The sequence below is a fragment of the Lynx rufus genome, unplaced genomic scaffold (assembly GCF_022079265.1).
Source record: "Lynx rufus isolate CCGP_SWC_20201006 ecotype Redwood Valley unplaced genomic scaffold, mLynRuf1.p SCAF_1, whole genome shotgun sequence".
Lineage (NCBI taxonomy): Eukaryota > Metazoa > Chordata > Mammalia > Carnivora > Felidae > Lynx > Lynx rufus.
The window spans coordinates 139315376-139339606 of record NW_025814823.1 but is presented as its reverse complement, the minus strand read 5'-3'; the positions used below and the strand labels follow the sequence as shown (position 1 = coordinate 139339606).

The window sequence follows — 24231 nt, the reverse complement described above, 5'->3', positions numbered from 1 at the left end:
TTTTGGCTGCTATGAATAATGCTGTCCATACACATTGGTGTACAGATAGATATGTGTTTGAGTCCCTGCTTTCTATTCTTTGGGTATGTAGCCGAGAGTGGAATTGTTGGGTTATATGGTAATTCTGTGTTTAACTTTTTGAGGATTTGCCAAATTGTTTCCCACAGAGGCTGTATCATTTTGTTTAATGGGTTTTTTTTTTTTTGAGTTTATTTATTCTTGAGAGAGAGAGAGAGTCAGAGTACAAGCGGGCGAGGGGCAGAGAGAGAGGGAGACACAGAATCCGAAGCAGGTTCCAGGCTCCGAGCTGTCAGCACAGAGCCCAAAGTGGGGCTCAAACTCACAAACTGTGATATAATAACCTGAACCGAAATCGGACGCTTAACTGACTGAGCCACCCAGGTGCTCCAGTATGTTTTTAAAACTTCATATAAATGACATCATTTTGCACCTATACTCACTTGCTTTTTTTACTGATCTTTTTTATACATTTATCAATGTTGATCCATATAGCTGTAGTTTGTTGTAGTTGCTGCATAGTATTTTACTGTATACATACTATTTTATTCATGTATCCCTTAGTGATGGGCACTTAGGTTGTACCTCCCACCCCTGTTTAAAAACAGTCCTGTAGTGAATATTATAAATGACTTCTTGTGCATGTGTGTGAGTCTTTAGGGTGCATATCCAGAAGTAGAATTGGAGCATAAAACACATCTTTCCCACTTTACTATTGCAAAATTGTTCTCACACCAGCAGAGTGTGGGAGTTTCCATTTTCCTTATTCTTTGGATGCTTGTTATTATCTGATGGGTGTGAAAATGGTGTCTTACTGTTTCATCTTGCATTTCCTTGGCAGCTAGTGAGGTTTACCTTCTTTTAAGTGATCTTTCAGTTTGCATTATGTGTGAATAACCTTTTCATAGCCTCTACCAATTTCTCTCTGGGATCATTTTATCTTTCTAATCGATTTTAGGATTTATTTGAAATATGCTTAGAATACTAACCCTTTGTTTTATTCTGAAGATCTCCTAATCTTTGTCTTTATGGTATGTTTTTAATATAAAACTATGATGTCCAGTAGAGCAGTCACTAATATAAATTAAATATAGTTTCAATTTAGTTAAAGTTAAATGGGATTATACATTCAGTTCCTCAGTAGCCTCATGGGACTAGTAGTGGCTACTGTATTCACTGATGACACAAGACGTTTTCATTATTACTTTTTAAAAACATTTTTTAATGTTTATTTTTATTTATTTTTGAGAGAGACAGCGTACAAGTCGGGGAGGGGAAGAGAGAGAGGGAGCCACAGAATCCAAAGCAGGCTCCAGGCTTTGAGCTGTCAGTACAGAGCTCGATGCAGGGCTCGAGCTCACAAACCGCGAGATCATGACCTGAGCCCAAGTCAAACACTCAACCAGCTGAGCCACCCAGGCGCCCCCAAGACGTTTCCATTATTGTAGAAAGTTCTGTTGCATTGTTGCTGATAAAAGTTTTAAACTTTATCATAATATTTCATTATGGATTGTGATTTTTTTAATCTTTTATGAGAAATTATTTAGCACTGTAATGTCCCAGAGGTATTCTCTTATGTTTTCTTTTGTATTTTTTATTCTTTTGTATTTTTTAAAAGTTTTATTTAATCTCTGCACCCAGCATGGGACTCAAACTGGTGATCCCAAGATCAAGAGTCACATGCTCTTCTGACTGAGGTAGCAGGGACCCTCCTGATAGGTCTTCTTTTAAACATTTTGCTTTTCTTTTTTTTTTTTTTTTTTTAAATTTTTTTTCAACGTTTATTTATTTTTTGGGGGACAGAGAGAGACAGAGCATGAACGGGGGAGGGGCAGAGAGAGAGGGAGACACAGAATCGGAAACAGGCTCCAGGCTCTGAGCCATGAGCCCAGAGCCTGACGCGGGGCTCGAACTCCCGGACCGCGAGATCGTGACCTGGCTGAAGTCGGACGCTTAACCGACTGCGCCACCCAGGCGCCCCAACATTTTGCTTTTCTTAATAGGTCTAAGAATCCATCTAGAATTTAATGATATGAATGGTGTCGATGTGAGGTCAAGATCTGACTTTTATTTTCTTCTGTATGGATTTTTGTTCTAGCATTACTATTTTGATAGTTTATCTGTTCCCCCCTGAGATGTAATACCTTCTCTATCATTTGCCAAGTTTTTAAAATATGTGTGGTTTTTTCCTGGTGGGTGTTTCCCCCTAGTATTTTAATTTTTTCCCCCTCCTTTTCTTCCATATCCTTTCTTAACCCTTTGTTCTTTCATTTTGAATTTGGGATCGAGTTCTTGAAAAGTTTTCCTAAAAAATAAACTTGTTGGGAATTTGTTTTAAATTGCATAGAATTTACTGAATAATTGGTGGTTTTACACTGTTGAGTTTAATAATCCTTTTGTTTTAATTTTATGCCCTCTAGTAACATTTAGTAATTTTTTCCTTAAGAGATGTGCATCTTATTTTGGAGGGGGTGAGGCATTGTTTTCTCATTTTTTCTATTTCTACTGTTTTATTTTTATTTTTAAATTTTATTTAAATCCTAGTTAACATACGGTGTAACAATGGTTTCAGAAGTAGAATTTAGTGATTCATCCGTTACATATAATACCCAGGGGTCATCCCAACGAGTGCCCTCCTTAATGCCCATCCCCCATTTGGCCCATTCCCCCCTCCCAGCACCCCTCCACCAGTCCTCAGTTCTCTGTATTTGAGAGTCTCTTATCGTTTGTCTCTCCCTCTCTGTTTTTATCTTATTTTTGCTTCCCTTCCCCATGTTCATCTGTTTTGTCTCTTAAATTCCACATATGAGTGATACCATATGATATTTATCTTTATCTGACTTATTTTGCTTAGCATAATAAACTCTGGTTCCTTCTACGTTGTTGTAAATGGCAAGATTTCATTCTTTTCATTGCTGAGTAGTATTCCAGTGTGTGTGTGTGTGTGTGTGTGTGTGTGTGTGTGTGTGCGCGCGCGCGCGCACCTTCTTTATCCATTCACCAGTCAGTGGGCATTTAGGCTCTTTCCGTCATTTGGTTATTGTTGATAGTGCTGCTGTAAACACTGGGGTGCATTTGAAAGGTGTATGTGCCCCTTTGAATCAGCATTTCTGTATCCTTGGCTAAATATCTAGTAGTGTACTTGCTGGGTCATAGGGTAGTTTTATTTTTAATTTTTTGAAGAACCCCCATGCTGTTTTCCAGAGTGGCTGCCCCACTTTGCATTCCCACCAGCAGTGCAAAAGGATTCCCCTTCTGCCACATCCTCGCCAACATCTCTTGTTTCCTGAGTTGTTAATATTAGCCATTTAACAGATGTGACATGGTAGCTCATTGTGGTTTTGATATGTATTTCTCTGATGATGTTGAGCATTTTTTCCTGTGTCTCTTAGTCATCTGGATGTCTTCTTTGGAGAAGTGTCTGTTGATGTCTTTTGCCCATTTCTTCACTGGATTATTTGTTTTTTGGGGGTGTGGAGTTTGATAAGTTCATTATAGATTTTGGATACTAGCCTTGTATTCTGATAAGCCATATGCAGATATCTTCTCCCATTCCATAGGCTGCCTTTTATTTCTGTTGATTGTTTCCTTGGCTGTGCAGAAGCTTTTTATCTTGATGAGGTCCCAATAGTTCATTTTTGCTTTTGTTTCCCTTACTTCTGGAGACATGTCTAGTAAGAAGTTTCTGTGGATGAATGAAAGAGGAGAGATCACAACCAACACTGCAGAAATAAATACAATAATAAGAGAATATTATAAGCAATTATATGCCAACAATTCGGGCAGTCTGGAAGAAACAAACAAATTCCTAGAAACTTACAAACTACCAAAACTGAAACAGGAGGAAGTAGAAAATTTTAACAGACCCATAAACAGTAAAGAATTGGAATCATTAATCAAAACTCTCCCAACAAGCCAGAGTCCAGAGTTGGATGGCTTCCCAAGGGAGTTCTACCAAACATTCAAAGAAGAGTTAATACCTATTGTTTTGAAGCTGTTCCAAAAAATAGAAATGGAAAGGAAAACTTCCAAACTCATTCTATGAGGCCAGCATTCTCTTAATTCCAAAACCAAAGACCCCACTAAAAAGGAGAATTACAGACCAATTTCCCTGATGAAAATGCATGCAAAAATTCTCAACAAGATACTAGCAGATCAAATTCAACAATACATTAAAAGAATGATTCACCACAATCCAGTGAAATTTATTCTTGGGCTGCAGGGCTGGTTGAATATCTGCACATCAACCAATGTGATATATCACATTAATGAAGAAAACTGATAAGTACCAGATGATCCTCTCCATAGATTCAGAAAAAGCTTTTGACAAATTATAGCATTCTTTTTTGATAAAAGCCATCAAAGTAGGGACAGAAGGAACATACCTCGAGATCATAAAGGCCATAGACAAAGGACCCACAGCTAATATCCTCAATAGGGAAAAACTGAGAACTTTCCCTCTAAGGCCAGGAACACGACAGGGATGTCCACTCTCACCATTGTTTTTCAGCATAGTGTTGGAAATCCTAGCCTTAGCAATCAGACAACAAAAAGAAATAAAAGGCATCCAGATCAGCAAGGAAGAAGTCAAAACTTTCACTCTTCTAGATGACATGATACTCTATATGGAGAACATGAAAGACCCCATCAAAAGACTGCTAGAACTGATACATGAATTCAGCAAAGTTGCAGGATATAAAATCAATGTACAGAAATTGGTTGCATTTCTATATGCCAATAATGAAAGCAGCAGAAAGAGAAATCAAGGAATCTATCCCAGTTACAATTGCACGAAAAACCATGAGGTACCTAGGAATGAACCTAACCAAAGAGGTACAAGATCTTTATGCTGAAAGCTATAGAAAGCTCATGAAAGAAATAGAAGAAAAGAAATGGAAAAACATTCCATACTCATGGATTTGGAAGAACAAATATTGTTAAAGTGTCTATACCACCCAAAGCAATCTACACATTCAATGCAATTCCTATCAAAATAACGCCAGCATTCTTCACAGAGCTAGAACAAACCATTCTAAAACCAGAAAAGACCCAAACAGCGAAAGTAATGTTGAAAAACAAAACCAAAGCTGGAGGCATCATAATTCTGGACTTCAAGATGTATTACAAAGCTGCCGTCATCAAGACAGTATGGTACTGCCACAAAAACAGGCACACAGATCAATGGAACAAAATCGAGAACCCAGAAATGGACTCACAGACCTATGACCAACTAATCTTTGATGAAGCAGGAAGGAATATCCAATGGGAAAAAAGAGTTTCTTTAGCAAGAGTTTCTTTAGCAACTTTCCCAGTTGGGAAAACTGGACAGCGACATACAGAAGAATGAACTTGAACCACTCTCTCACAGCATACACAAAAATAAACTCAAAATGAATGAAAGACCTAAATGTAAGACAGGAAGCCATCAAAATACTATTGGAGAAAGCAGGCAAAAACCTCTTTGATCTTGGCTGTAGCAACTTCTTACTAGAAACACATCTTTTTTTTTTTTTTTTTTTAGAAACCTATCTTTTATCAGGATTTTTATTTTTTGATCATGTTAAAGTTTTCTTTTTTTTATTTAAAAAAAATTTTTTTTTCCAACGTTTTTATTTATTTTTGGGACAGAGAGAGACAGAGCATGAACGGGGGAGGGGCAGAGAGAGAGGGAGACACAGAATCGGAAACAGGCTCCAGGCTCCGAGCCATCCACCCAGAGCCTGACGCGGGGCTCGAACTCACGGACCGCGAGATCGTGACCTGGCTGAAGTCGGACGCTTAACCGACTGCGCCACCCAGGCGCCCCATGTTAAAGTTTTCGTAAATGAGACTGCTGTGTGATTTTCTTGAGTTGCCTTAGCATTTTTAAGTGAGTGTAGCAGCTTTCTCTTCTTTCTGTTTTCCAAAACAATTGATATCAGGGATTTCTAGAAAATTCTAAATGTATTTTTCAGCTTGCAAGCAGTACTTTGAAAAGTATCCAGGAGATCATGAACTCCTCTGGGAAGTTGAAGGTGTTGGACACTGGTACCAGCGAATACCAGTCACCAGAGCATTACAGAGAGAAACGCTTAAAATTACTGGTAAGAATTACAGGTTTTCAGTTTGAACACATGTCCAGCTTTAAAAAGTGCCTATTGATGGTTGTGTCTTACAGTCCAGAGTTATGGTATATTGTAATGCAACCTCTCTAGTAACAGACCCTCTTTTCTAAAGTTTGAATTTTTGTTATGTATTAACATTTGGGTTACTAAGAGGACCTAGAATAATAGCCCATAAGAATCTAACATTCTGGCAGGTATTGGTACGTAAGAAGTAAACCCAGATATCAGCATAGAATAGGCATCAAGGGATCAAAGGGTAATTCCCAATCTCATAGTCCTCCTAATAGTCACTTTCCTCATAGTCACTAAATACAGGTAACTAATACTTTTTGTGATTTCAAGGTTTCATTGTAAGTTACTGATGAAGGAGATGTTCCACACCTAGATTTTCAACACCCTCTGTTCAGGATGCTCTTCAGGGCTCTTGTGAAAATCAGTACAAACAGTGCTACAGTTAAAACCAAATACTGATTGGGTTACAATTTTTAAAATTCTTCTATACACAGCAGTTTCTCAAAATGAAGCCAAAAGACCCATGTCTGGAGAATATGGTCTTGCATCTGTTCCAGAATATGAAGCAGAAACTGAAGACAATCAGTCTAGTGAGATGCAGCTAACTGTAGGTACACTGTATGTTTATTGTAGGAAATGATTTTTCTGTTTCTTTAAACTAGACGCAGCTAATATTTGATTTTGTCAATGTTACAGTTCATTCACCAAACTTACGTAATTTTTACTGTGCTCGTTTTCTTGGTATTTCCTGTTAATTGGTTACTAAGGACTTAATTTTCCTTGAAGAATAATTTGGAATACACACACAATAATACAAAGAAAAATAAAAATTTGTAATTCCACTACCCTAGATACAGCAACTGTGAACACTTTTGTATTTGTATTTCATATATATTACAAAAGATGTATTTGTATACATTTTTGTTTTCTGTTGTGCTGCTTCTGTTTTTCTCCATTAACATGGTATTGCAAGTATTTCCCATGGCATTACTGTTTAAAACATGATTATTCAGTGGCAGCATACTATTCTAGCATATGGAAATATTATTGTTTATTTCTTTAACGTATTATATACTTAAGTTTTTTACATACATAAGTGGCCCAGCAGTGAACACATTTATACATGTATCTTTTTGCCTATGTAATGCTTTCCTTGCAGGGATAAATTTTTAGAAGTGATACTAGTTGTAGGTCAAAGGTTATGAAGTTACTTTGGGAAGTTTGAGGCATGGATGAATTTTTAGAAGTGATATTAGTTGTAGGTTAAAAGTTGTGAAGTTATTGTGGGAAGTTTGAGGCTATATATGCTACGTCTTTGTGGAATGTAGTGCACTTTGCAAATACTAGGTAACCTTTTAGGGACAAGTGCTTTGGGGAATTATTTGTGCCCCGTATTCCTGCCTTAATTAGCATGAGTGTTGACCGAACATTTTTGAAACATTTTTTGTTGTTTATATACTTATTTTGAGATAGAGGGAGAGCGTGTGCTCAAGCGGGGAGGGACAGAGAGGGAGAGAATCCCAAACACGTTTCGTGTGGTCAGCGCGGGGCTCAGTCTCACAAACCATGAGACCACGACCTGAGCCGAGATCAAGAGTTGGATGCTTAACTGACTAAGCCACCTAGGTGCCCTGAAACATTTTTAAAGATAACATAAATAATATAATTACATATAAGGAGTTTTAATTTTTTCTACATTTGGAACTTCAAACTTCATGATAAGCCTGGGTTCGATTATATTGTGGTCCAGATTCCTCAGATATACTCAGATTTATGTACTGTTTTTCAGACATAAAACCAGTCAGTGAATGTAGAAAAAAAACTCTTCCTATACAATGATTTACTTTAATAATAAGCCAAATACTTATAAATGTATGTATACATTTTATGTCTGTTTTTCAGACATAAAACCAGTCAGTGAATGTAGAAAAAATCTCTTCCTATACAATGATTTACTTTAATAATAAGCCAAATACTTATAAATGGGTTGTGTAAATGAGAATATATATTAAACCATATCATAAGGTTGGCAGCATAAATGGGATTTTCTTTGGTTTTAGAAATTCTTACTCAGATTACATTAAGATTTTAATTAGTTCAAGGAAAATATTTCTCACATTAAACTATTTTTAATCTTGCTTTTTATCAGTAACCACATGGGAAAGTGGTCTTGTTTGTTTATTTGATCTACATTTTTTTAGCTTTATGGAGGTATAATTGACAAAAATTGTCCACATTTTGACAGGTTGTACACTTGATGTTTTGATATACACTGTGAAGTGATCAATACATGATTTATTCTTTAGGTGGTGATGGTATTTCTACTTGGTTTTTCCTATTTTGGGACATAAAACATTACATGTATTTCTCTTACACTTTTTGTACCTTTTATTTATTGATCTTTATTTGTGTCTTTACCTTGTCTAGTTGAACTGCAGGTTTCTTGAAGACTGGATTTTTGTCTAGTCATCTGTCACAGTTTACCCTTGTTTGTGTCCTATCAATAGGCCTTAAAGTCTCTGTGCCTACTTTGTTGTAGGGTTTCAGCAAGTGTGTGATAAAAAATGAACAGTAGTTGGTCTAATAAAGTAGATGCTGTGGCAAGCACCGGATGTACAAAAATATGGTTCTTACAAGCATGGGAGGAAGTAGATGGTCTGTTATTAGAAACTGTTAAATAAGGAAATAAACTACAGGATTACAATTGCCTTAATAGAGCATATAGCAAATGATTGAAGGTACATAGCAGAGTATGACTGATTCTGCCCAAGGAGTGGAATAGGTAAAGTAGCAACCAAGCTGACTTGGAAAGGGTAGGTGGGAGTTTTGTGCCAAAGGTTAGAGCTTTCTAAAGGCGAGCATGTAAAAAGGAGAGGTGTGAAAGAAAATGGCCTATTTGGTATGTAAGAGGCATTCGGTTTCGAAGAGGTTGAGAGTTTGTATTCTAGGTAGTGATAAACCATTAAATTTTTTTTGTTTGTTTTTGTTTTTAAAGTAAGAGAGTGGGCACAATTTATGATTTGGAAGCTTTTCTTTCATTAGATTGGAGGGAGTTACAGAGCATGTGGTTAGAATGAAGGATACCAGAGATGAGGCTATTGGACTAGTTCTCATTCAAGATGATAAAGGCATGAACTAAAGCTTTGGTAATACAAAGGAGGGGACAGTTTTGAGAGATTCGTTAAGAGTCAGAATTGACAGGCTTTGTGGTTCGCTGAATGAGGGTTAGGAAGTCATTACGCCCTCAGGTTTTTGGCTAGAATGGCTGACTGAATTGTTATTGCCATTAACCAAGATAGAGAATAATGTTGGGAAAAGGTAAGAGTTCAGTTTGGGACAGGTTAATTCTGAAGTTGGTTGGACATATGTATTTTATGTATGTAAACTACATACGTAGTTGAGGACAGAACACTAGGAAACTCCTGTGTGTCGCATTGGAACATACTAGATGGCTTAGTAAGTGCTCAGCCTCATAACCTGAGGCTATGACGTAGCCTTTTAATTTCTTAAGTAGGTATCCTTAATTGATGAATAGTACAAAAAGTACTACTTGAAAAATGTTTCAAAAGGTTTTCTTTGACACGGAGTGAAGTAGATTCATAGGGAGAAAAACTGATCTAAAAGTTTTGCCTTTAATCTGTATCTCTGTTTTAGATTGACTCTCTAAAAGATGCCTTTGCAAGTACTTCTGAAGGTAAGAAATTCAGCTGATTTACCAGTATGTGAGACACAAGAATTTAGGGGGAGGGGATGTCCCTTAGAGTAAATGAAGACTTACCTAAGATCTAGAGGTTTGTTTGTTTTTTTTTTGTTTTGTTTTGTTTTTTATTGTCCAGTTAGCCAACATACTGTGTAGTCTTGGCTTTAGGAGTAGATTCCCATGATTCATCACTTACATACAATATCCAGTGATCATCCTAACAAGTGCCCTCCTCAATGCCTTTCACCCATTTCCCCCTCTCCTTCAATCCCCCCATTAACCCTTAGTTTGTTCTCTGTATTTAAGAGTCACTTATGGTTTGCCTCCCTTTCTGTTTGTATCTTATTTTTCCTTCTCTTCCCCTATGGTCATCTGTTAAACTTAGAGCTGAGTTCTAATGCCACCACTACCACTGGTCTTGCTGTGTGAACAAAGCAAGCTATCACACCACCCTTTTCCTCATTTCCTTACCAGTAAAATAGGGAGAGTGATACCTACCTTATTTATTTCCCAAGATTATTGGGAGAGAATATAAATGAAATGCAAAATATATTGCACAGCCCAGAGCAATATAGAAATGTGAGGAATGAATAACGCAAAGTTACTTCATAATTTAGAAAGAGACATTGGCATTGTTTCTTAGCCTGATAGGAGAGAAAGAAATGTGTAATTGGGGGGGAATATATGTAAGCTAGCATAGTTCTTAAATTTCTGTGTAGTGTAACAGGTAATCCTTTCAAGACATAATGAATTAACTGTAGTTTTGCTGGTTTTTTTCTCAGGTCATGATAAAACACCGGTTTCCACTCGTACTCGAAGTAGTCATCTAAAGCGGCCAAAGATTGGAAAACGATTTCAGGATTCTGAATTTAGTAGTTCGCAAGGGGAAGATGAAAAGACTCCCCAGACTTCACCTACAGCTTCAATAAACAAGTACTGTTTATTTTACTCTCATTATTTGGTTATTCTTATTTTCATGTAATTAGTATTTAGTATTTAAGGTGGAGTCTATTATTACCTTGTTTGCGTACACATAACCTTGGTGTAAGAGTCTGTATTTGAATTCTTCTAAGGATTACTGATTACAGTTACCAGTGGTGTCACTTTGACATGTTACAGTGAGAAGTTGATAGTAAGAGAGTAAAATAAGCCACACATAACGTGTGAAAATCCAAGAGAATTTTCTAGTGATTATATTATCCCAAATGAGTTGTTATCACCAGCTCTGCCAGTAGCTGTAGTTTTTTGTTTGTTTTGTTTTGTGTTGTGTTGTGTTGTTTTGTTTTTAAAGTAGGCTCCACAGCCAGTGTGGAGCCCAACATGGGGTTTGAACTCAAGATGATGAGATCAAGAGTAGGAAGCTTAACCAGCTGAGCCACCAGGTGCCCCAGTAGCTGTAGTTTTTAGTAATGCTGAGGTTTAGTTTTTTAAAAACCTTAAGTTTTATTTTATAACTGATTTATTTTACTGGGTTATTGGATGTAACACAAGTTAGCGATAACCATAAGTGGTTAAGTTCAGTCAACCCCTTTAGGAACTTAATAGCCAGCTGAATCAACAGAACCCTCGGGTTAAAACTTTATCCTTTATCTTCCTTGGAATCCTAAAGAAAGCAAGATTTCAAATTTTTAGTAAAACTAGATTTTTGTCTTACTAGTTCTACCTGCTGTTTCTGAGTTAACCATTCATAATTTTGCCTTTTCATCTGTGAAATTATTTTACTTGAGTAGAAAATTCTGTACCTCTGCTGATTTCATTATGTAAATAATTTTAAATTGGAATAGTTGAGTAATTATGTAAATGGTATATTTTTGTGAAAAATTTATGTTCAAGGCATATATAACTAAATATTTCAGGCTAGTAATTTGTGAAAAGGTAAGAGGTTAGATTAATTACAGTTTTCTTAGCAGTATTTTGATGTAATACTTTTTTTAGAAGGGAACATAGCCGTGCATTTTAAATTGAACATCCCAGAATTATTGTGGAATTTTGCTTTTCTTTTTTTTTTTTAACGTGCTAGTCAATTTTACTGATTTTGAAGATACTGCAGTTTTTATATACTTCAGTGATTTTTCAACATTTTGCAGCTGTTTGGCTTTGCAGCACAGCAGTTCATACACTATTCTGTACAGAATTACCAGCAAGACTGATGTATTAATAGAAGGCACCATCATGCTTATTACATTACCAGAGAACAAAAACACAGTAAAGACCATTTTCACTGTACACAGTTTAAAGAGAGGAGAAAGGGGATGAGTAATGTGTTGGGCAGCCAGCCATCCCTGTACTGAAAAGGGGTAGGTGGAAAAATCTTAGATATGGAGCTACTGAATCTGGTCTGGTGTTCAAGACGATAGCATTTAAAGTTCTTCTTTTTGTTATTTGGTTCATAACTATATTCCTTCTGGAATGTACTTGTAGTCTTGCTAAGGTTTATGTGTACACACGCTGGTCACAGCAAGCAGATAAAATGCCCTCATCACTTCACAGACTATTCTCTCCTGGAAAGAGAGAGGAAAGATTTTTTTCCCCCTGTTGCCTCCTGTTGCAGATGTCCGTGTTAATGAAGTCAGAGTGAGCATCAGTGCCTTTTGATGAGTGCGTAACAAGTTTCTGTTCGGTTGTATTTTTGGGGGGAGCCAAGAAAAAAGACAAGATTCTCCAGTTGCACAAATTGCATTGTTTGTGTTTCCAACATTAATAGGCAGAAACAGTAACACTTAAAATGTGCAGCAGAGGATTTTTTTTGACTCAGAGGACCTGAATTCAGTTGGGCATGTCCTGTTCATTTTGTTGTAGATAGTTTAAGATACGGTCATTTCTCAGCCCTTAATTCTCCAAGTCTAGATTTATAAATTAACGGTGTGAATCCTATTATGGAATTGGGGAAATAATGTCCACCTCAATTTAACTGATAGAGGATGCTTTTCACATCAAAAAATGATCAAAAAGGCCGTCACATTCCAAAGCCAAAGAAAAAGAAAAATTAACAAGAATGCAAACATGATGCATAACGTACCACTGCTAAGATTGGCAACGGGAGCTTCTGTGACGTTGTCCTGTGAAGCAGCTTTCCATTTGCCCGGTTTCTCCTCCAGAGCCTAGTTTCTGTGCCATGCCACCTCTTGGAGGAGGTCCTCTTCCAACTTGGTCATGCATCATTCCACCACCCACTATTCCATGTGGACCACCAGGACCTCGATCATTGCACCTAATATCCCTGCGATCGTAACCGCCACCTCTGGTTTCTTGCTCTCTTGCAGCTCTTGTTTTTTTTCTCTTCCACATTTAAACGTACTTCCCCTCAAAACATAATTGGTTTTGCAATTACGATTCTCTGAACTGGTTCAGAGTCATCAAAACCCACAAAGTTTGGAAGCTTTCTCCCAAAACCCTTGGTATTGATGCGCAGTTCCACAGCGTTCACAAAACTCATGAAGAACTTTAAGTTCATTTTCATCAATATCATGTGGGAGGTTATCAACAAAAATTTGATGACTGCGTGGATAGCAAATTATTCTACAGTTGTCAGATTCACTCTGTTCAGTATCTCTTCTGCCTGGTCTTGGTCCTCTAGGAGGGAGACCAGGGTTGTACCTCTAGCATCGTTGTTCATGCACGCAACGTGGCTGAGACTGAACTTCTGGTTTAGCTTCAACTCGTGGCTTTGATGGTTCCTGTGGCAGAGACACAGGTTCAGCAAGGAGGAGGAAAAGTAGACTTCTCCTCTAATTCTTCTAAGTTCTTCTCTTGCACTTGTGGCTTTAGTTCTTCAGTCTTTGTTTGAGATTCTGGCTCAAGTTCATGAGAGGACTCTTCCAAAGGCTCCTCTCTGCCATTAGCCACGGGCTGAGCTTCATAGTAACCGCTATCAGCATTTTCTTGCACAGGTTCTGGGGATGGTTGCCTTTCTTCTTGTTTCTCTTTTTACCTCATCTCCTGATCCTTCATTGAGTTCTGATTCAGAATCACCAAGTAGTTCATCTGTATAATGAAACACATCATTGTGAACATAAACTTACTTGGAACAGATCCTTCAGGAGCCGGATCTAAGGTCTGTATAAACTTCCTCTCTGGCTGTCCTCTGTTAGATAGCCAACCCGTGACCTGGACAGCTACTGGATCTCAAGGTTGCATGAGCATCCACGTGATGAATTTTAGTGTGATACTCACTGAAGTTCAGAGATAATACTTTGTGTTGTATATCATTTTGGCCATAAGCAGCCTCCTGGGGTTTCCGCTAGCATGTACTCCAGCATGAACATAGGAAGAATTCCTTCCGTAAAACCTGCATAAATATTTTGGAGCTTTATGCTGCAAAGTATAATACTATCTCACAAACTCTCACCGTATGAGCAGCAGACTGGGCTTCTCCATAACCATTTCTTGCCTGCACCATGTCAAATGCTCCAACCAACAGCGGTGGCAGGTGCGACGTGTGGAGGTCGACAGGAGAGTCGCCGAGGACAGCTGCAGTGGATACTACTCACTAGCTGCCTCCTCTCTCCTACAGACCTGAAGCCTCAGAAGCCAGAGAGCCACAAGCTCGTTTCCCTTACAACTACTTCTTCCTGGGCCAAATTTTGTTTTTCATAAATGGGTAGAGAGTAAGAGAAGGATTTAGCTTACATGCTTGAGGAGATGGTGACGTTACCACTCAAACCGGAGAACAAGGTAGGAAAGAAGAGGAGACTGCCTTTGGACCAGAAGTTGTTGACTGAACAACACTTAGTTGATTCTTTAAAGTGTTACTTGATTAACAGACTCCTGAAAGTTTATATTCATCCTTAATAAAACAAGTAAGAATGTTTTTTCTTTTCTAGATTGGAGTCTACTGTACGTACATCAGAGAGCTCAGAAGAATTCCTGGAAGAAGAACCCGAACAAAGTGTGATTGAATTTGAGGACGAAAGTAGTGATAAGGATGCTCGGCCTGCACCAGAAACCCAGGCACGTCTGGAAAAGCAAGATGGTGAAAAGGTATGAGATCCTGCTTATCAAATAAAGTGAACGAAAGTAAACTAAATTTTAACTTTCTTAATCATATGTCGTTAGAAAAATATGATGATACATTTTAGAGTGGGAGTAGAAATTGTATTTAATGCTAAAAAGCATCTACCTATACTAACCAAGCTCCAGTACTAGAGTTGGGAAGAGGATAAAGTTACAAATATCATTTTATATTTCAAAGTGAATTTTTAAAAGTTTGACTTACAACAAAGATAAAATAGAGGATGCTTAGGTAATAAGATCTCTCAGTATTTTTAAAATACAAAATTTGAGAAATTAAACGTATTTAAGAAGTGACACAAATCATAGGACTGTAAGGTCTACCTTGTAGAACCAGTTACAGTGCCTTAAGGTCCACAGCCCTCAGTTGTACCTGTATTTTGGCTAGAAGGATAAGATTCATCATCAAAACCAAAAATTATAGATAGATATATACATATATATATGTGTATATATATGTGTATATATGTGTGTATATATTTATACATATATATACATACACATACATATATATGTGTATATATTTATACATATATATACATATATATATGTGTATATATTTATATATTTTGACTATAATTTATTACATATTCCTGGAAAAATAACTTCATTTTTTTAAACATGAGAAAACTTTATCTGGCCTGATTTCTATAGCTCCTCAAGTATTTATCCTTATCTTTTTGATTTTTCCCTTTCTTCCTGTTCTTGTTTTTTTTTCTTTTTTTTTTTTTTTAAGTTTTATTTATTTTGAGAGAGACAGAGACTGTGCGAGTGGGTAGGAAGAGAGAGAGAGGGAGACAGCATCCCAAGCAGACTCTCCGCTGTCTGCACAGAGCCTGACGTGAGACCCAAACCCCCAAAACCATGAGATCATGAACTGAGCCGAAACCAAAAGTCGGACACTTAACCCACTGAGACACCCAGGCACCCCCTTTTCTTTTTCTTCAGTATTTTCAACCTTTGGTTCTCTAGAGATTCCTTATTTCTTCTTTCATACATGCTTAAGTTTCTTTACAAATCTTTTACCTGTTTGCCAAGTCTAGCCAGCACCTAAATAAGTGAAACTGCATTACCATTTTTATTTTATTTTATTTTAATTTTAAAATACTTATTTTTGAGAGAAATATAGTGTGAGCAGGGGAGAGGCAGAGAGAGAGGGAGACACAGAATCTGAAGCAGGCTCCAGGCTCTGAGCTTGTCAGCACAGAGCCCGATGCGGGGCTCCAACTTACCAGCCTTGAGATCATGACCTGAGCCGAAGTTGGACACTCAACCAACTTAGCCACCCAGGCGCCCCACCAATTTTATTTTCTTAACTTACTCCACTTTAGCTCCTGCCTCCTCTATTTCATGAAACTATATTTTTATTTTTTTATTAAAAAAAAAAGTTTATTTGAGAGAGATTGATTGGGGGAGGGATAGAGAGGAGGAGATAGTGAATACCCAGCAGGCTCTGTGCGGGGCTTGGAGCACAATGCAAAGCCCAGTGCGGGGCTTGAACCCACGAACTGTAAGATCATGACCTGAACTGAAATCGGTTGCTTAACCAACTGAGCCACCCAGGCGCCCCAGTGAAACTGTGTTTTTAAATGACATTTTCTTCTTGTTTTGTAGGACATTTGGACAGTAAAGTGTTTAAAAAGGGGATTTGTGCACATCCAGACGTTTATGAGAATATATATTTGTGGTCTTGTTCTCTTTTAAAAACTTACGATTAGGGGCGCCTGGGTGGCTCACTTGGTTGAGCTTCCAACTCTCGATTTCAGCTCAGGTCATATAATCCCAGGATGGTGGAATCAAGCTCCATGTTGGGCTCTGTGCTGAGCATGGAGCTTGCTTGGGATTCTATCTCTCTCGCTCTCTGCCCCTCCCCCCACTCGTGATTGCTCTCTCTCTCTTTCTCTTAAAAAAAAAAATATCCTTAAGATTATACTGTACGTACTTCATGTAACCAGTTTCATTTGTCCAGCAACACACTGAGCACATAGTCTTGTAGGTCACCAGTGACGCTTAGTGACTTTCCGTACCTAGATCGATTACTGTGACTTCTTCAATATTCCCTAGTCCCGTGTAATGTAGGCCTTATAACACTACTGTATTTTGGTTTCTAGGTTTTTCCTATCTCTGAAGTTTTGTTTTGCTTTATTACTTAGCTATTCTGCTTCCTTTTTTCCCCTTTATTTGTGGACATCCTGGAAGATTCAGTTCTTGACTTTCTGCTCTTTGGTTCATGTTCTCTCCTTTGAAAATGCATCCAATCCAGTGGTTGAACTCTCATCTCTGTGGGGATGACTAGTAACTCTAGACTTTGAATATTCAGACTGTAATGCTTCAATATTGCTTGTCTCCTGAATATTTTTATGTAGACAGATGTCTTTTATCTTCTTAAATTCAACATAATCTTTATCCTTTCTTATTATTTCTGTATTGGGCTTTTTTTCCTGTAATTTTTTTTTTTTAATCTTCCATTCTGTTCCCAAACCGAAAACTTGAGGGACAGATTTTTCTCTTCTGCTGCTTCTCACTTTTAGTTACCAACATTCTGGTTTTTTTAAGTGTTTGCTATGTTTTTCTCATTTTTTTCTTTCAACATTTTTTCCTATCTTAGTTGATCATTTTATGAACTTTATTGTAAATACCTTCTGTGTGTAGTCTATTTTCCATATATTGTCTGGGCAGATAAATTTTTCTAAGTCCTGATTTCAGTATCCCTATGATTGTAGGGATCCTGCATAATTCAGACGGATCTATTTCTGAACACTTAAGTGCATCAGTTTTCTAAGTTTTAAAATGATAATCAAATGCCCTCTATTAGAATCTCACTAAGATTCATTAGAACTACAAAACATTACATAGAAATATTTTGTGTTGATAAACATTGGAAGAATTTCATAATTGGAGGGCTTGTGTCATCAGCTCACTGATATTTCCGTATTTAATGTGATGTAAGGAGCAGGATTGTTCAAAAAGTGAGCCAGAGTTGACTGGAAAGTTGACTGGAAAATGAACTCAGATCGAGGGCTATTTTCTTTCAGCAAGAAGCTGTGTCCAAACTGAGCTTCCTCCAAGACTGGCAGTGCTTTCTCCCCTTGGTAGGGTAAACCGTAACTTCCCACAGGCCCCAAAGATGTCAAGTGCTGACCAAGTGTTGTGTAAAGAGCTGGCATCAGCTCTAGTCTCTGGTGCCTTTTTACTGAAAAGGTGCCCGTCAGGCTGGCCCTATAAAAAGGAAGAACAAGAAGGGAACAGGGTTTCTTCACTGCATCTCAGACCTGCGCTGTGTCTACAGAGCATCCTGGTCTGTCTGCTGTCTCCATGAGAACAGGGGGAGTTTGGGTTACTTGTGCCTTCTTTTACCGACCCTGCCTGAGAAGTTTGTCTTTTCCTCAGACTAATTCCTTAACTCATGTCCTATAATGTGGTAAAACTTTATGTTGAGTCCTGGTGCATGACAGGTGGAGACTGGGAACGGACTCTCCTTGCATGACAAATAATAAGTTACCTTAAAATTGTATCCTGACTTACTTTTTTCCTCCATTCATGTAGGAATCTGAATTAGAGCCTCTGAATGGTGAGATAATGGATGATACTCTGAAGGCCTCACTTACAACTGAAGAGGAGGACTCCGCTAGTGAAGTTTTAGATGAAGAAACAAAACTGCAGTCTTTTAATTCCAGTGAAGACTCTGCAACTCTTGTTCCAGTGGTGGCAGAATCTTCAAAACCTCCTGAGACTGTTGCACAGGATAAGGTAAGAGGGAGATAATTTCTTACAGTCCACCTGTTCCAGTGTTGGTGACGTGGAAGGGGCATTGCAGTGGATATATTTTCCTCCACTTAATATATATATAGTCCTTCAGGAAAATTAATTATATATTATCACACTACATTAGGTATTTTAAAATAATGCAATCCGTAACGTTCCATAAATTCTAATCTTTGTAACCTTACTCATACATATGTGACTTACGTTAACAAAATGAGTTTTTTTATTTTATATTTTACTTACTTTAAGTATATTTATTTTGAGAGAGAGAGAATGAGCAGAGTAGGGGCAGAGGGAGAGGGAGAAAGAATCCCAAGCAGGCTCTGTGCTGCCACAGCAATCCCAACATGGGGCTCATTCTCAGGAACTGAACCGTGAGATCGTGACCGGAGCCGAAATCAAAGAGTCGGACACTTAACCAACTGAGGCACCCAGGTGCCCTGAAATGAGTTTTGTATTGTAGATTTAGAGAAATGCTTAGAAAAACGGATAAAACATAGTTTACCAAATACTCGAATACCTGTTGCTTACATAGTCTATGACCATAGTCTATGACCATTTTAACACGTTTTAATTGGGGAGAGAGATTCAATGAGTGGGGAAAACCTGATGGAATATTTTAAAAGGAGTTTCATTTTTACTTTTGAATATTCCAATTTAAGGCTGAACAACTATTGTATGGCATTATTTTATTAGTGTTTCACTAAATAAATGAATAAAATTTCCACTGCCCTTCCCTTTCATCTAGTGAAGTCATAGTCAAACTTAGTGGGATGGCCCAGTGTCACACTCCAGAGGACTCTTGCTTGTGGCTCAAGTAAGAGCAAGACACCAAGAAGTTTTAGTTCATTGATGGTTTTAAAGAAACTTCATAGGAAGTTTAAAATGTCCGAAGTACTTTTATTATGTCTTTAAAGGAGGAGTCAAATGATCACATCAGTTGTGAAAAAATTGACTTGTGTTCAGAGTATGCACACCTGATTAATGAAAGTGACTGAGTACTGAATTCTTTAAAATGCAGTTCATTGTCACTGAATATTAGTGTCTGAGAATAATTTATGTAAGAACTGTACTGCAAAGGTTTGTTCACCAGGTGTTTTATTTTTAGACCTCACATATAACTGACTCAGAAATGTTGCTAGACGAAGGCCCATCTGATGAAAAAGGGCACACTGAAGAGAAACTACCACTAGTTTCCAGAAAGAAAGCCCATTTTGGGAGTTCAGACAATGTTGGTACTGTCCCAAATGAAGAACGATCTGACAGTGGTTTTCCAAACTCTGTGATAGCTGAATTTTCTGAGGAGTCCATCTCTGAAAATTTATCGCCCAATACTACTTCTTCATTGGAAGACCAAGGTGAGGAGGGGGTACCTGAGCCCCAAGAAACATCTACAGCTCTTCCCCAGAGTTCTTTGATAGAGGTTGAACTTGAAGATGTGCCATTTGCACAGAACGCGGGACAGAAGAACCAGTCAGAGGAACAGTCTGAAGCATCTTCGGAGCAACTGGATCAGTTTACACAGTCAGCAGAGAAAACTGTGGATAGCAGCTCAGAGGAGATAGAAGTGGAGGTGCCTGTGGTCGACAGGCGGAATTTAAGAAGGAAGGCCAAAGGGCATAAAGGACCTGCTAAGAAGAAAGCGAAGCTGACATGAGTCAAGAAGAAATGCAGATGCTAGAACCCTCTTCTTTGTAACATAATTGTTGTTTTTAAAATATGGTAATAAATGGCATGGGGCACAGGGCAAAAATTCTAAAATTTTACTTTGAACTTATTTATGATGCCAGTTTTCCCTCCCCCTTAGGACCTAGGATTCACCATTCTTTTTAATTTTTCAGGCTGTTTGGTGTAAGTACAATTTTTTATTTTTATTAACCATGTTTCGATTTGGGGAAACCAGATCATACTATATTTTCTTTAACAATTGGGACACCTGACCGTTAGTATTTCAGAAAATATAAATTAAACTGAAAGTAGTAGGCTTTCCATTACTTGTAAGGATCACAGAAATCTTTTATACTATGGATTTTAATAGTAAACTTGGTGAAGGTTCCAGAAGTTTTATCTTAAAAAATCAAAACTAATCATTTTTTAAAATGTAGGCATGTCAAAACAAAAATGTCAGTACGTGAAAATATACTTCAACTAAATGACAGCACAAATACAGAAGTTTATGGTGAAGGGTTTATGAAGGTGGTATTTTGGCCTCCTGATTCGTAGCTGTGTAGATGCTGTTTCCTCCTTTGACTTGTGTCTGAGGAAAGGTACAAAATCTGTTTCCAATTCCATCTTTACAACATCTTATACTAACTATACTGCTAGGGACTTAACTTCGGCATGTCGGCATTCATGATTATATACGTTTCATTTGAAGCTGGGGACTATACTTTTGTCCTCATCCAATTAACATGTATACTTCAGAAGTGTGAGAACCCTTCCTAAGGCTTCTCCTTGATTCTGCCACTGCCTTTACTCTAGAGCTGTATATTCTCCCCAGCTTTTGTCCACTTCCGTAACTCAAGAGAGTGATTCCTACCAAAAGGTCTGCCTGCCTGTCTGCCAGCTTATATCCTTGGCATCCACACCTGGGTAGATTTGGACCATGCCCCCACCACCTTCGATCCAGATGACAAGAATAAATCTGCCTAGGGAGCTACAGTTAAGAGCTTATATCAAATTGGAGGCTTTGGGTGTTGCTCTGGTCTTGCTCACTCTTTTTTTTTTTTTTTATTTTTTTTATTTTTTTTTATTTTTATTTTTTTTAAATTTTTTTTTTTTCAACATTTATTTATTTTTGGGACAGAGAGAGACAGAGCATGAACGGGGGAGGGGCAGAGAGAGAGGGAGACACAGAATCGGAAACAGGCTCCAGGCTCTGAGCCATCAGCCCAGAGCCCGACGCGGGGCTCGAACTCACGGACCGCGAGATCGTGACCTGGCTGAAGTCGGACGTTTAACCGACTGCGCCACCCAGGCGCCCCATGGTCTTGCTCACTCTTAATTTGTTCTTGACAGGTTACAAGCTAGCCTGTATATATACATTGTTACTGTAGCAAAGGCTTTTGCCTAGGAAAATTAAAAAAAAAAAAAATTCTCATTAAGTATTACGTGTGCTCAGATTTGCGCTTCTTGTGGAGAATGCTTTGAGACCATTTAGATTGTTTTTAAAACAGAATTGGTCTTTACATGGAAAAAAACAAAACGTTAAGTCTTTCTGCCGTTATCTGAGGTGCTAAGGATCGACGTTGAATGCTTTATCCTAGTCTGTGGTCAGGTGAGGTCATTAAATTTTATTTTGAGATACTGATATTTTAGATCTAATAAGCTGAGTTAAATGTTTAAGCAGGTAAAATGACAGTAAATTTTGAATGCTCGTATCCCCTACATTTTCCTTTGTTACTGGTCAGAGGCAAGCCAGATGACTTTACTCCAGATGAAAAATTAAAGCACTTTGGCCATTTGTTTTCTGAACAAATGCTGATAAGTCGAAAAAATAAGTATGACTGGTACTAGTACTAGTGTATCTATCATGTTGATGCCGTTTTATAGATTTTGTGAGAAACTTTACTACCACAATTAGGGAAATAAAGATAGGAAGATTTAGTAAATTCTTAACCTTTCCATTTTTAATTTCTTACAATAGATTTAAAAACCTAACACTTAGATATTTTACTTTTTTACTTGGACTATTCATTATTCTCGGGTATAGTTTAAGAAATTTGAGCTGACAACTCTTGATAGGTGAATATATAGTTGCTGAGTTCACAAAATAATCAGTTATTCGTGTATAAGTGGGGACTAACAGTATATACTCACCTTGTTAAACTTGTTTTGTTTATTCTTAAACAGTAAGAGCATTTTCAGCAATTGCAGAACTTTTTGCTTAGCATACCAGAAAACTTTTGATACATATTATCTCTGACAGAGAATGTTATTTTGGGGTTTGTAGATGGTAGAGAAAGTGAGGTCACGTAGAAAAACCTTACTGTCATGGTTAGTAACATGTTCGTGTCCAGTAAATGAGTTCTGTACTCAGTGAGTATAGAATTGATAACAAAATTTGTCCTCAATAAGGAATCTGAATAAAATGAATCAGATACCTAGTTTTTGCCAAGGCATTGGAAAAACTTCAGAATTAGAGAGGACTGAAATCTGATTTCAGCCAGCCAGTCTAGTTGTTGAGTGTCTAGTCACATTCTATAGTCCTTTGTGGACTGCTTTTTTCTGTTTAGAAGTTTTATTTCTGGAAAAGACTTCACTTCAGTTTGTGTAAATACGTATATATTTCCTTATGTAATATAAAACATATATATTAGCAAAATTTTAGTTCTGCTTTCAAGTTTAAATTCTCCAGTTGCTAGACATCACAGAAATATATTTAAGAATTTATTATAAAGCTCCTCTACAACTTTTAAAGGTGAGAGGATCTATTATGATTTTTTATAAAATCAAATAGCATGACAGAATGTCAGTCTTCTACTTAAAATGTCTATATTCACGGTGTTTCCATTCACTGCAGAATGAACATGGCAAGGTAACAATTACTGGTGATCAATGGTTCGCTTTTAGCTGACCACCAGAACACTACCTAAAATTGTTTCAGTGACTTCAGAAAATTATCTTGAAGGTTTATGATTACATCAAACTGAGTCTTGACGTAGTATCTGAATACCTGCTATTAAGTACTGCTTTACCGTTAGGGATTACCTTCTAAGGTTTGGTCACACCAGCAAACTGATACAGATCTTAATGTAAATAAAGAATTTATACTAACATTACCCATCTGTGTAATAGCATTTTAGAAATTTCTGCCTTGTATGTCCACTAGTGGCTAATCTGATGTTAGGGTGTTAGCCAGTCTTTCATGAGTGTTATTAGTTACAAATGTTAGGCTTCTGTTGGTATATTTAATATCAAGCTTTCTTTGTACATGATAGTTAATTTGCTTATTTTGGGTTCTAAAAGATAAGTGGACCTTAGTTCTGTAGTATTGTGCTTACCTTTAACCTTTTTTTCCCCCCACCTTCCAAAACATAGTCATTCACACATTCCCCATTTCTATTAGTGGCAAAAATCAGTCGTTAAAATCTTAATTGTTAAGAAAAGTTCAGCTTCTGTCATCCTAAAGTAATTGTATCATACTGGATAGTCATTCCCAAGGAAATAGGCTTTCTTTTCCCTAAGTGTGTATGTGTTCTAAAACTTCTATGTTTACAGTATTTAGAAAAGATGTTACGTTATTTAGAAGAGCAAGTCTTACTGAGGTACTCATGTTTGTTTTCTTGGTAGTTTTTTTTGTTTTGTTTTTTAAGTTTTAATAGTAGTATGTTTTGTGATCGTTTCCTGGCCTGTGTTTTGATAATTGAATTTGTTTAGACATAAAATAATTTTGTTAAAGGCACAATTAATCACATTGGTTGTACTTTCAAGACAGACTTTAAAAATAAACAATTTAAAACCATTAACGTGATTATAGATTAATGTGATATTACACCTTAAAAGCTCAGAGCTACCAACATTCACATCACAAGAGCACTTTGACTAAGTTACAAAACCTGAAACATGATCTTTTTTATATTATTCACGTTAACTGCAAACAAATTGCTCATAAAGAGCATC

At 37.3% G+C, this 24231-nt stretch overlaps 1 protein-coding gene and 1 pseudogene across 2 annotated transcripts in view; one reads left to right on the top strand and one right to left on the bottom strand.

The window, feature by feature from the left end:
* FAM169A (family with sequence similarity 169 member A) overlaps positions 1–20266 on the top strand; it is a 48831-nt gene extending 28565 nt beyond the window's left edge. For both annotated transcript variants that reach the window (XM_047068937.1, XM_047068868.1), the window contains 7 exons: positions 5973–6101; positions 6629–6741; positions 9789–9828; positions 10617–10767; positions 14658–14814; positions 18391–18594; positions 19718–20266. In XM_047068937.1, the coding sequence (XP_046924893.1) occupies positions 5973–6101; positions 6629–6741; positions 9789–9828; positions 10617–10767; positions 14658–14814; positions 18391–18594; positions 19718–20266 (1343 nt within the window). The remainder of the gene's footprint in view (positions 1–5972; positions 6102–6628; positions 6742–9788; positions 9829–10616; positions 10768–14657; positions 14815–18390; positions 18595–19717) is intronic.
* Positions 12859–14217, bottom strand: LOC124519395 (ras GTPase-activating protein-binding protein 2-like; annotated as a pseudogene).
* Positions 20267–24231: the final 3965 nt, after the last annotated feature.